At 41.5% G+C, this 13,582-nt stretch overlaps 1 protein-coding gene across 1 annotated transcript; it reads left to right on the top strand.

The window, feature by feature from the left end:
• The first annotated feature begins 650 nt into the window (after positions 1 to 650).
• On the top strand, positions 651 to 12,929 carry nek10 (NIMA-related kinase 10). Its single transcript, XM_030072217.1, has 35 exons — positions 651 to 721; positions 846 to 906; positions 1,018 to 1,151; positions 1,524 to 1,619; positions 1,706 to 1,790; positions 1,901 to 1,942; positions 2,034 to 2,112; positions 2,208 to 2,275; positions 3,108 to 3,187; positions 3,260 to 3,346; positions 4,051 to 4,275; positions 5,139 to 5,278; positions 5,714 to 5,775; positions 5,893 to 5,964; positions 6,049 to 6,113; positions 6,403 to 6,505; positions 6,657 to 6,785; positions 7,437 to 7,574; positions 7,673 to 7,718; positions 7,878 to 7,999; positions 8,345 to 8,447; positions 8,539 to 8,614; positions 8,794 to 8,923; positions 9,028 to 9,098; positions 9,375 to 9,582; positions 9,833 to 9,935; positions 10,042 to 10,116; positions 10,364 to 10,409; positions 10,616 to 10,653; positions 10,886 to 10,986; positions 11,178 to 11,288; positions 11,948 to 12,053; positions 12,314 to 12,366; positions 12,657 to 12,712; positions 12,875 to 12,929. The coding sequence occupies exons 1-35, from the start codon at positions 651 to 653 to the stop codon at positions 12,927 to 12,929; spliced, it is 3,237 nt and encodes a 1,078-aa protein (XP_029928077.1).
• The last annotated feature ends 653 nt before the right edge of the window (positions 12,930 to 13,582 follow it).

The raw sequence follows: 13,582 nt of genomic DNA, 5'->3' as shown, positions 1-13,582 counted from the left end.
GGATAATTCACAATATGCATGTCTTTTGCCAAAAAAAAAAAAAAAAAACATTAATTCCGCATACATCCATTTGGCATTTTTCTTATTTAGTTTTATTGAGAATTCGTTAATAATCTATTGATACAACAATCCGACGACACTCCTGTGTCAAAATGATCCGGTAACGGAATGCAAAAGCGTCTGATGTATCCATGGTAACTAGACCTGGCTAATATTCCCAACCTGGATTGGCTGAAAAAAAGAAGGAATTTCAGTGTTGTCTTTTCTCATTTGCCCAGGCTCGTCCCAGGATGTCTGCTGTATCAGGGAAATAATTCAAGGCTACTGATGGCATAGATATAATGAAGCAATGTGGATTATTTAGGACTCTAAATCAGCTGAATCCTGCAAACCTTGCGGTGCAGAGGGAGGGGTGAGACTTTGAAGAGGTTTGGCTCATGATCTCTCTCTCTTTTTTCTCTCTCTGTTTTCTTGTATCAGCTCAAACAGACCAAGTCAGCTCAGTCTCTGTCAGCCAAGGCAAAATAAGCCCCTTTATCACAGAGCCGTGTGATATTTCCATGCCTAGACTGTGTAAATGTCATGATGTGTGAAATATCTCAAACTTGACCCTGCAGGTTGCTCATGGAAGCAAAGGGGGGCTGCTGAAAATGCCCAACGCGGTTAAAAAACTGAGACAAGGAGAGAGGTTGACCCTGAAATCCACAGGAATCAACAGCAAGTAAGCTGGTCACTTTTTTTTTTTTTTTTTCACCCCAGTTCTTTTAATAGCCTGCTCCACATTTTCTCATGTATTTCCCTGACCCGACAAGAGCATTTTGAACCGATAAACTGATATTTTCCAGGGCATCTCACGACCTCAGGAGACTTCTGTCCTTGCTCGCTAAAAGTGTCTCCAGAGAAGAGGTGAAAAAGAGCAAGTGACTCCGCTCCAATGCAATGCAAACTTTCAGCATGACACAAACCAGCTTATATTTCATCGTGTTTGTGTATGATATGAGACTGTCTGTGTTGCAGGTGGCAGCACTGAGTCACAGTAAAGCATGCAGCGGTGCAGCCAGATCTCAGGGCCAGCATCATCAAAATGATACCATCTGTTATAGGAGAGGGAGCGACGCCGCCAGTGAAGTTTCGGAGCTGGAAAAATTCAGGTTTGCTCTCCCAGGGAGTGGGGGTTTTGGTCTTAAAGGAATAGTTCACCCCCAACATGAACATTACTCACCCTGATTTCAATCAAAACTCCATTGAAATTGGTAGGAAGTCCAAAAGTTCAATACTAACCCCATTGTTTCCTCTTTCACTCTTTCACCAATGTGCTTTAGGATTCAAGTGCAATAAAACACAGTCAGTGAGGAAAAATCTAGGAGATGATAAGCAGACTTTTGCAGCCAAAGTACAATCGTTTGGTTAGAAAAACACCTGGATAATGTTGCGAAAGCTCATTTTTAGCATTTCTGTGGGCTGTAAAAAAGACCATCCTACTGAAATGTGTCAAACTCATTATAGATATTTCAATTTTACAGCATAACATACAGAAACCGGAGATGTTTCAGCAGCCATCCACTGCACAAGCTCTTCTCCGGCATCCTCACCTCTCTGGTCAAGAACCGACTCTGCAGGTAGACGAAATGCCCCTGGGTGTTATTTGTGCTCATGTCACCCTTACAGTTTGCATCACAGTGAGTCATATGCGCTCCTCCTACAGTGAATGGGTCGACCACGCTCCACCTGAGTCTGTCCTTCGAGTCTTGATCTGCCTTCGGTTGCTCATCAGAGATCCCCAGCATCAGGTCCAACTTCACAAACCGTTTCAGTTCTCTTGTGGCATGCTATTTTTTGTATTTATTATCAAGCAAAATACTGAAAACAATAACTGTTTCACTTTATTACTTTCTCCTAGATAATTCTCCATCAACTGCACGGCGTCAGTTTGCTTGCCAGGGTATTTGTTCACAGATTTTTCACATGCATACACAGCCTACCTACTGTCTATATTTCTCTTACTTTATTTTCCTGTTCTCTTTCTGCCTCAGTACATGGAGTGTGTCACTTCCACGTACATAGCTTGTGGGGAACAGGCGTTCACCATACAGAAGCTGGTCACGGTGACCTGTGAGTAATATCTCTCCCAGTATCACAGAGACGCGCCGATAGCTTGTGTCTTATGTGATTCTTTATCAGTTCCTGTCGTGTTAATTGTTTCACAGACATGTTTCAGAAGCTGTCGGCTGTGGAGGATCAGAGGAGCTGGGTCATCGAGAGCGGAGCTCACAGGGTCAGTGACGAGCTGTCGTGATGTTATCCTGCTCTGTTGTTTGTGTTCACTTCATGTCTGTGTCGGAGCTGCACAGGGAGCACAGGAGGATTTTGGTTTCCTCTGTCTGGACGAAAAGTTCCTGATGGATTAATACAGTACTAGACACTCACCCCATGGAATGTCGATAATTATAGTTGAGATTTTTTTAATTTTTATTTAACAAATGTTTAGATTTTGTTTTGTTTTGGCTGACTCTCTGTTCTGTTGTAGTATTTTGGCAGTGTAGAGGTGCTATAGAGGTTCAGAACAGGTACTATTTGTATTTGTATGAGACAGTTATTGTGTCATAAAAATAGAAAAACTATTTCTGACACTTACACACATGTTTTTAATTTGAGTTCAGTAAATGTGATGCAGAAGGAAACATGTCTTTGCATATAAACCTGAATCAAGCCCCTGAACTTCATAATTTAAAAGAAATCGAATCTGCCACCCTTTAAAATAAATATGGCAAAGTAATATGAAATTAACTGAAAGCAATAGCAATGCAGTACTGAGGTTGGATTCTGTGTCCTGTTTAGGTAATTAGTGCGTAATCCCAGTGCAGAGTGATATATCTTGTCTGCTGCTCATCTTGCACCGTCCCCTTGCACTGCATGTGAAGTTACAATGTCCTTGCCACATGTGGGTCAGTGTGTACTGTAAAAATCAGTGTGTTGTCAAAGCATCTCTGCACTAATGTCACCCTGACAAATGTTTCTACCTTTAAGGAACTCCATGCAGGAAAACTGGAGGAAGAAAATGTCTGATGCTAATGAAATTAATAACTTTCTTTTGTGTTAATTTCCAGACTCTGGTGAAGCTCCTATCAACATCAGACAGCAGTGTATTGCTGGGGGCCCTCCTGGCACTCACTACCCTGGCTGAGAGGTAGATTATTACTTTATTTGAGGCATCAGATGCATTTATTAGTTCATCTGTTGCAAAAAAAAAATTTTCCAGCCCAGAATGCAGGGAGAAGATTGGAGAGCTGCTGATAGTGGAGAACCTGCTTGTGATACTGCAAGAATATGACCTGTTATCAAAAAGGTTAGTGACTAATTTAGTTATTCCTGTCGGTGTCCTCGACTGATAAAGTTACTCTATTCAGATGAGTTGAGTAAAATATGAATTTGTTATCTTATTATATGTCTTACATGTCTTAATCCTTCATGTCATCCTTCAGAGCTGCTTAAAGAAATAAAAGTAACATCCATACATTTATGTCTACATACATAACCCCAGAATTATTTATATTCTGTTTTATTGCTTTGTAATTACTAATTTTATATTATTTTTGTGCTTTTCTTGTATTTGTATTTTTCCCTCCCGAAGCCTCGGTGCAGATCAATAAAGCTTCATTTTTCTCCGAGCACATAATAAAAGTATATTAAATATTAAGGCAAAGCAATAAAAACCTGTTTTTAATTTCCTTTTATTATAAAAGGGAGATCAAAATCAATAATAAGAGGATGCTCAGTTAAATCAAGTCCAAAAAATGAGTTTTAAAAAGTGGTTTATGTTGAAAATGATGATGGTCCTCAAGGCAAGGAGGAGTCTAGGAGAACTTGTGGCAAAGAATTGACTAACTCTGGTCTTTAATGTAGACTTTGGAGCAGCGAAAAGGAAACCTCAGGTAGATGAGTGAAAAGGTCATAGTTTGGTTTCTTAAAACTAATAGGTAGTCTCTGTGGCTGCCCACCTTGTCATATGATAAACATAATACATGGATAAGCCTGATTTTTTCCCTCCAGGATGAGTGCGGAGCTGCTGAGGCTGCTGTCGCCGGTGCGCCAGGTGAGGGATCAGGTGCGGGAGCTGGAGGGGCTGCCGGTGCTGCTGAGCCTGCTGCACAGCCAGCACCTGAAGCTGCTGTGGAGCATCGCCTGGGTCCTGGTGCAGCTCTGTGAGGATCCAGACACCAGGACAGAGATCCGGAGCTGGGGAGGCGTGCAGCAGCTGCTCCGTCTGCTTCAGAGGTTAGGCAGTGTCGTAATACCTAAGATTTGTGGTATTTGGTCCAGATCTCACACAAATTCTGTAACAGTCTGAGTATTTATTGGGTCAGTGGGTAGAGCACAACACTAACACTGTCAGGGTTAGGAGATAGATTCACACCAGTGCCCTAGTTTTGTTGCCATCAGAGCAAAATCACCCTCCTTTTCACTGAATAATTGCCGCATCCAAGATCCTTTCCTTTTGCAAACATGACCCCTTTGTACATGACGTTTCCCAGAAATATTATGAGGCATGACCTTTAAGTCTTAATGGAAGAGTCCGTTTTAAAGCGGCAATAAGTAATACTTAAACCAAAATGACAAATTATATATAATATATTGTTGATTACTATCACTGACAATAGGAATTAGTTATACTTTTCCAGTTATACCACTGTCTGCTATTTCAAGCTCTGAGAAGTCAGCTTTCCAACCTATAAAAAACTTCTAACCCATCTGAAATACTCCTAGTTTCCTCTCTGCATTTTCAGTTTCAAAGGAGGAGAGAGCCATGACTTGCATCACAAGATAACTCAGCTACAAAAGCTGAAGCAAGCCTTGTTCTCAGGCCAAAAAGGGAAATGACGAAGCAGCATAATTACTAAAGTATTTTGCATCTTACACAACTTTGTTACAGGATGTTTTGTGAAAATATGAAAATATGACTACAGGCCGCCATAGCTCAAGGGGATGGAGGGGTGTGTTGGGTTGTACCAATGACTTGTGCAGTTCTACTGATGTGAATTTTTTTTTTTTCACTGATCAAGGCTGTAATCATTATTTACTACATTTGCTGCATTATTTAAAGCCTTTTAATCCTCGGAGTTGTCTGTTGACCGCTGCAGTGACAGGCAGTATGTGTCTGACCGCTTGTCCGTCGAGACGCTGTCCAGTGCCAACGCAGCTGGTCGCATCCAGAGGGAGCACATGGGAGAGGAGCTCAGCCCGCAGGAGGAGGTGGACAACACGATGGCCCTGCAGTCAGGTGGGCGGGGGGGGCGTACAGGTCATCACGTCGTGTTTGTGTATTTCTTTGCTTCTTTGTTCATTTGACCAATTCTTAAGGCGAGTCCTGGGTGGGAAAATCCAGCAAACTGTTGCTGCATGCTGGTAGCTGGCAGGTGTGTCTCTGCTCTGACTCTGCCAGCCGTCATTTGGAGACTCTGTTTCATTCTAAATGTCTTCTTAGCTGTAAAAATAGTGAATGTGGCCAGCGACCATTATTAATTATTTGTTACCATGGAATATTCCACTAAGTATTTGCAAACCCGAGCAGCTCTTTTCCAAAGCCAAAATCAAGTTCAACATGAAAAGTCCTGATCTTTCTGTGATAAGGAAAGATGGTAAAGCCAACAGTCCTTCTGAATCCCTTGTCTGAGCTCTTAAATTGAGCAGCATTCCCCTTTAATCCCTCTTGCAGCGTGCTGTACAGCCCTGACTGAGCTTATTTTGGATGACACTTCTGCTCGCCACATTGTGCAGGTAAGAAAATCTCCCTGTAGACGAACATAGCTAGATGGACATTATAAAATGATATAAACATAATGTAAAATATTTTGAAAACTGGGTCAGTTAATTCAGGCATTTTTCTTTCCTCAGGAAAATGGAATATATGTGATTGCAAAGTTGATTCTACCACAAAGCACCGAACCAAAGGCTGTTTCTTTACAGGTACATCATACCACATATTTATAATAATAATAACATTATTAAGTACATCCATACATACGTATATATGTATTTATGTCTTGACAGTGTTATGCATTCCGGACCCTTCGATTTCTCTTCAGCGTGGAAAGAAACCGACATCTGTTTAAGAGGTGCTGTAATGTACTATATAAGAGGAGTTTACTTTTAAAATGCAGCTCTACAGTTCAGATAATATATTACCTGAAGTACGTGATGTATCTGTAAAATATGTCAGACCCAATCTCCGAATTTTGTCAGCCTATGACTTATGTTAACCATTCCCTCATAAAATTCAACAAATTGTTTTAATTTGGCTCAGAAAAATATGTCACTTTTTTGAGATGGTGGATATCTACTTTGTAATAAATCTCGATAAATGGACGCCGGTGCCGTTGTGTAATCATCCATTTTCCATTTCAGGCTGTTTCCCACAGACCTGTTTGAGTTGTTTATTGACGTTGGCCATTATGTGCGAGACCTCACCGCCTATGAAGGCCTGCAAGCCAAAGTTTTGCTCTACGCTGTAAGAAAAACAAATTCAGAATGGATTCGGCTGTTTATTCAGCTGGATTTGGGGTGTAAAATAATCAAAATTATTACTGCGGTTTGGGATGTAGAAACAAAATGTAGTAAGACTGGGAACACGACTCCAAGATGACACGTCGGTTTTGCAGGAAGAGGAGCTGGACAGCCTGAGGGAGAGCATCGAGGCTGCGGACCAGAACCGCCCTCCTCTCAGAGTGATCAGCGGGTTCTCCATACTGGACCATCTGGGCACCGGTGCCTTTGGAAGCGTCTTCAAAGTAAAGTTTATTTCTTCAAACTGGCAGCATTCACAGTCAGAGACGCTGGTTGGGGTCACCCTTGCTTCCTCATGATATTATTTGATTCTCTGTTTTGTGCCCTAAAATGAAAAAGAGCTTCGTTAGAGACTTTAAGACCCCATGAAGCGAACTCTTACTTTCTTGATTTTATGCATTTCCTGTTTTGTCGGGACACAGTGCAAGTAAAGAACATTTGGGAGAGAAAAAAACAATTTTATTTGAAGTGAAAAGTGGATGAGAGAGGATGTTTGTGAAGGTTTTATTGGTTGACTGTTTAAGATGCTCTTTTTCACAGGAAGTAGAAGTCATATGAGGTCATTTCATGGGGACTTTAGGGTGTTCTTCAGATTGGATCTATAAGGAACCCACAGAAGGTTCCTTGAAAGACTTCATAAATAGTTTACAAATCATGATGGTATTCCCACAAATTGCAAACTCATGATGGTTCTTCAAGGAACCTTCTAGGGCTACTTTCTCTAATGAAGAACCCAACGGAGTCCCTTTGCATCTTAGAAGAAGCCCTCAAACACAACACAAGAAATCTGGTTATTTTGTATGAAGAATTTCAAGAATTTTGCCAGATGCTTTTCTCTTTCTCGTTCTGATGTGGGCTCCATCTTCGGCTCGCAGGTCCGTAAGCAGAGCGGCCAGAACCTCCTGGCTCTGAAGGAGGTGGACCTCCGCAACCCGGCCTTCGGGAAAGACAAGAAGTCCAGAGACAGCGACGTGGAGAAGATCATCTCCGAGCTCACCATCATCAAAGAACAGGTGCAAAGCAAAATTTTACTCCCTCAAATTCCTTTTAGAAAGTTGCTCTCTGGTCAAATGTTGTGTAGTTAATTTGTTGCTCTCTTCTTTTTCTGTAGATGGCACATCCAAACATTGTTAAATATTACAAGACATTTTTAGAAGGTGAGGATTCATATTTCAAGGTTCAAGATTCAGCTTGATTTACATTAATGAGGACAGAGGAGAAAAAAAAATCAGTGCAGCTTTCCGCTTTTATTGTGACAAACGTACATCAACAAATACCAAAGTTTAAAGTCCTCTGAGCAAAATGTCCCGTTTCAGGTGACAGGCTGTACATCGTGATGGAGCTGATCGAGGGCGTGCCGCTGGCCGACCACTTCAGCTCTCTGAAGGAGAAACAGCAGCAGTTCAGTGAAGACCGGATTTGGAACATATTCATCCAGGTAACAAGACCTACACTTTATCTTCTGCTCCCTAGCTGCTTCGACTTTGACCAACACACTCATTTTAGCATCACTCGTAATGTTGGCAATCTAAGAATTTCAATTTCAGAAGACCCCTTAGGACCAATATGCTGATAAAATAAACACAGAAGTGATCCACTGTTTGCAGGATTTACTTCATTCTGTGAACTCGGTGCTTCATTGGGATAAGTCCCTGTTCTGCAGAAGAAAGCAGGGTTTTTACTCTCTGTTCGCTGCCGTGGGGAGTTCTTTCTATTGCTTTGTTGTGCTCAGTCAAGAGTAGCTGCGGATAAATGCCTCAAACCTCTCTCCAAACCCGCTCAGATGTGTCTGGCCTTACGGTATCTGCACAAGGAGAAGAGGATCGTCCACCGCGACCTCACACCTAACAACATCATGCTGGGGGAGAAGGACAGAGTCACCATCAGTGAGTTTGGCCGTGTTCACTACTTTCCACAAATTCCCTCCTGCGTTGTGTTACTGTAAAAGTTTAACCTCGGCCTCTCCTCGGCTTCCAGCTGACTTTGGGCTCGCCAAACAGAAGCAGGAGAACAGCAAGCTGACATCAGTGGTCGGCACCATCCTTTACTCCTGGTGAGGAGAATTACCCAGTGAGCCGGATAAAAGAAATGTTTGCAACTTATAGGATATTTTTAGTATTTAGGGTGACAGGCTTTGACAGAAATGTGTTAAAAAGATGCAGCGTTTTAAATAAAGCATGGTCATCCCTGCATGTGTGTGTGTGTGTGTGTGTGTGCTGGTGTGTGTGTTAGTCCAGAGGTGGTGAAGAATGAGCCGTATGGAGAGAAGGCTGATATCTGGGCTTTAGGGTGTATCCTCTACCAGATGGCCACATTGCAGCCTCCGTTTTACAGCAGTAACATGCTGTCGCTGGCCAGCAAGGTAGCACACACACACACACACACACAGACACACACACATTGCTGATTTCTCCACTAAGTTTATTCATGTTTTGTTTCTGTTTGCCTTTCATAATGTGCCGGCAGATCGTCGAGGCCGTCTATGAGCCGCTTGAAGAAGGAGCCTTCTCAGACAGAGTCACAGACATGATCAAATGGTGAAGCTGATGCACTGAAATAAATGCTATAATAAATAATAATAAAATGATAATAAATGCCTCTACCTGTGTGAAAACATTTCCATGCATTGTAAAAAACCTGGTAATCACTATGATTGATTGGGATGTAATTTTGTCTTGTTTTCACTTATTCACATTGTCACACTGTCTTTTTTGTAGATATTGTCATTTTGTTATTATTCCAGTATTTGTTATTCATTGTTTTGATGTATGTATTTTATAACATGCCTCATAATTCAACTCTTGTCCTGTCAGGTGCCTGAGCCCGGACGCCGACCTGCGGCCTGACATTGTGGCCGTCAGCTCGAGGATCTCTGACCTCATGATGAGGCAGATGGACACCCTCTACACTTCCCAGCATGCACTGGAAAGAAAAGCAGAGCGAGACAGGAAACGAGCGCAGAAGTACTTCCTGGAGAGGCATAAATGCAGCGTGACCTGCTGTCACTCGGACACGCCTCAGGTGATTCAGGTGTAGAAAGTCACAAAGGCCATCGTAAAAGTTTCATTTGGATGATTAAGATCGCAAAATCAGCATTGATGACGACTGTAACTGTTGCATTAGTTAGTTGAAGGTTTTGTTTTGGATTTTAAATCCTGTTGTTGATATTGCAAAATCTATTTTTTGTGTAGGTAAGGGCCCTTTCATAAGCCCTACAATAAAAATCTAGTTTCAGAATAATTTCTTAGAACAATTAATGTGCTGTTTGCAGGTTCTTGGACACCAAGAGAAGTCAACCATGAAGACTGAATCCCCACCTCCTGCCTCCTCTGCCGCCTGCAGCTCAAACCACTTTGAGCAGAACATCAGTCAAGGTGAATCTGCCGAGTTCACCTGCTGGAACAAACCGGTGGCAAAGATTTGAATCCAAAGCTGATCTCATGCGCTAATGACTTTGTCTTTTTTTTTTTTTTCTTTTAGATGATGCCACAGATGAGGATGTCGGTGAATCTAACAGCAAAAATGACACCGCCGCCTCAGTGAGAAAACACTACGGTCAGTTGCCAAATAGAAGAACACAATGGAAATTACTCATTAAACTTTATTTTGTTCTGATCCTCATAAGAAATAGTTTGTAATGGATGCACTCTTTGGATAATGGGATCTAGTGCTCTGTGTATTTCTAACATTCTTTCAAATGAAATCAAGGGAGGGGATAGTGTTAGTTGTCCTCCTGTTAGTGTGCACTGTTCCAGTTTGTCCACTGTCTCATGTAAGTTATTCACTTTTTTTCAAATCAAAGGATCGAAGTCCAGCGGCTCTGCGACACGAGACCAAACTCCAGCTGGGTATGTCAAACCCAATTGCACTTTTTGTTTAACTAAAGTGAATCTATGGGGGGGGGGGGGAGGCGTGCTCACACTTAATATTTTGTAACATAAAAACATAATTTTATGTAGAAGGAGGTTTGTTGAAGCATGCATACATAACCACACATTTTTCTTAGCATTCAGCTTATTGTCCTCCCTTTTTTCACTCTTGTCTTTATTCTCAGAGATGATTTTGCTGCCTCAAAGATCAAACCAAGGCCAGGTAACCTTTTGGAACATGTGTATGTATCTATACTTTAGAAACTTGTCCAAGAGTGGGAATGTCAGTATTTGCATCAGCTCAACTACAGGACTTGAATATGCAGAATTCATTCAAGTTCTTAATATTTGGGCCTCAGATATGAAACAGCACAAAGAGCAGATGATGCTGAAGAATTTAGAGAGGCTAAAAGGGTTAAAAGTTAATAATGGCGTTGGTGTTGATGTTACCCCAGTGTCAGCAGGAATTTGTGTCTCCCAGAGGAAGGTTCGCCAGATTGATGATCCCATCCAGAGACTCCTCGTCCAAATGCATAAAATCATATTCATCACTCAGGTACAGTAATACTCCATATGGTTTGGATTAGTTCTGATAAGAGTTGCTTTAAATCCTGCAGTCACAGAAAACCTTATCCATTGCACATCTTACTTTGTTGATCCTCATGTCTTCACTGGAACTGAAGGTCCATTTCTGATCACGGTTGATTGTGTCGATGTTTCCCAGCTTGGTCTTTGTTTCCTTTCCAGCTGCCACCTGCTCCTCACAACAGCGTCAAGCGGCGGATCGTCGAAAGATTCAAAAAGTCCCTGTTCCACCAGGGGAGCGATCCCTACAACCTGAAGGTGGAGCTCAGCAAGGTTTGTGTGGCTGACTCACAGTTCTCAAGTGCAGCTGGAGATGAGTAGTGATGATAATGTGCAGGAGAGAAGGGGACAAAGTTGAGCCTGCAGGTGAGAGGAGCCACCTCTTTTATCTGGACAGCAAAACAAAGCGAGTCATGTGGTCATTAATTTATTTTCCTGAATTGGGATACCATTTAACAGGCCAGGTTTTGGCAATAATTTGTACTTCTCCAACTGTATGTGATACAGAACATTTTTTAATTTCCATAAATGCCCAAGTATATATTACAATTCCACTGTCTGAGGTACAAAAAAATGAAATATTTCCTATGCAATGGCACATGAATCCAAAATTTTATCAGACAAGCTTTCCACTATCTGTATTTGTTCTCTATTAAAATTACTCTCTAATATCAATACTAATAAGTGATCATCAAAACTGGAAATGGCAGTGTGACTACAGATTATTCTCTACATACCAGCCGTTCAGTCGGTGAAATCACAAAGCAATCAGCAGGTTTTACTCACATTCGGCTGGCAGCGATTTAATTTCCCACCAGTTTTTACATGTAACTCCACCTGCACCCGAGCTTGATTATAATTACTCACTCTGCCAGTCTCAGCGAAAATAAAAAAAAATGAAAAAAATTTCCCCTCCTCCGTCTTCCCTGCAGCTCCTCCAGGCGTCTCCCGAGCTGACGGAGTTCGGCTCAGCGGGTTCAGACTGGTGGCCGCCGGTCCGGGCCTTTCCAGGTGACTGCCGGGCCGCCGCCGACCCAGGTAGAGTTAACATCAGCAGCCTTCAGCCTGCGTCACATAACACACACCAAGCAACACAGCACCAGCAGGGATCCAACAGTCGCCATCGTGGCTGAAAAGTGAAACTCAAAATCTGTCTGCACGTGAAATGAAACTAGGAGCATGAGCTACACATGCTGTGCACGTTTCTGTACGTTTTGATTTGCAAAAATTAGAGAGGGATTAATGGATCTCTGCAGGGCTACACACACATTTTTTTGTTGTTGTTGTCTCTCATACAGACATGACAGGTGATGGGAATCTGAAGGACGGCGTCACCTATGAGCAGATGCAGGTCGGTTTCTGTTATGTTGTCGTTAGTTTTGAAGTTTTTTGTCTTCTACATAGATTTTCATCTTTCCATAACTCTAAAGTGTGTGTATATCTCTCTGTGTGTGCGCATGTGTTGTCTTGTTAAAGGTACTTTCCTTTAAAATGTCTGTAGTTTGTTTCATTTCTATGGTCATGTATAGTTTTGAAGTAGTGGCATCACTTCGAGTTCACCCATATTTATGTTATTTATATTCTGTTGAATGCCTGTTATCTAATGTGGAAGTGATTATCTGTGTGTGTAATGCTTTTCAGGGCATCATAGAGGACGTATTGCAGGAGAATAACTACTACAAAGCAACATGCACCAGGTGAAATTTGATTGAAAACTTGTAAAACCATTTTGGAGGCAAACACCTTTTTACTTTTTCACTTCAGGAAAATTTAGAGATTGAAAACGACCACAGTGGCTCAGATATTGTATTGTAATCTATAGATATGTTAATGTAATCTGTGTTTTGTGTTGTTTTTAGGGGCGAGGAGGAGGCCTTCAAGAAAAGCAGCAGCTCTGCAGCGGTTAAGAAATGACTGCCATCCTCATCCTCGTCCTTCATCACCAGTCACAGAAGCAGCTGCAATATCACCTCGACTTATTCCGGTGTATTAATTTGCATTAGCCTGAGGTATTCCAACCTCACAGTGATACTGTCTAAACTCTTGAAATTAGATTTAATTATATTAAAATACTTGAAATGGACGTAAACTACAAAATGATGATAGAAGTGTACACACATATTTGTACATTCTTTTAAGTAAATAAGGAAAATTCCTTCTGTTTACTTTAAGTATTTATGCAGTATCACTGTTTGCCTGAAATACCTTTCTACAAGTTAACACACCGGTTATTACACTGGGATAAGCGCTTTGTAAAACTGGTATTTCCATGTCATCAGTCTCAGGAGTTTATTATTTGTACAAATGTGATGTGACAGTGTGACTCCAAAGATGAATTCACATGTGAATATGTTCAATCCATATTCACTTAAATCAGTTCAAGCTCAAACTGTAAATATTCTCCCATGAAAATGTTGTCATATTCAGCCTCTACACAAAGACAAATTGCTTCATCAATGATATGAAAATGGCAGTCAGTTATCATTTTGAAGTGGAGGATTTGACCTCAACAGTTGACGCAAGCAACCACACACACACACACACACACACACACACACACACACACA

The sequence above is a fragment of the Myripristis murdjan genome, chromosome 16 (genome assembly GCF_902150065.1).
Source record: "Myripristis murdjan chromosome 16, fMyrMur1.1, whole genome shotgun sequence".
Classification (NCBI taxonomy): domain Eukaryota; kingdom Metazoa; phylum Chordata; class Actinopteri; order Holocentriformes; family Holocentridae; genus Myripristis; species Myripristis murdjan.
The sequence above is the reverse complement of the archived record's forward strand: the minus strand, read 5'-3'. Positions and strand labels throughout refer to the sequence as shown.

What these genes read in the sequence shown, in the direction of transcription:
- nek10 (XM_030072217.1), top strand. Translation starts at nt 651, where the DNA reads ATGCCCAACGCGGTTAAAAAACTGAGACAAGGAGAGAGGTTGACCCTG. An exon ending in GTCAAGAACCGACTCTGCAG is followed by an intron (nt 1,620 to 1,705) that starts GTAGACGAAATG and finishes CTCCTCCTACAG; the next exon opens with TGAATGGGTCGACCACGCTC. An exon ending in AAATCATATTCATCACTCAG is followed by an intron (nt 10,987 to 11,177) that starts GTACAGTAATAC and finishes TTTCCTTTCCAG; the next exon opens with CTGCCACCTGCTCCTCACAA.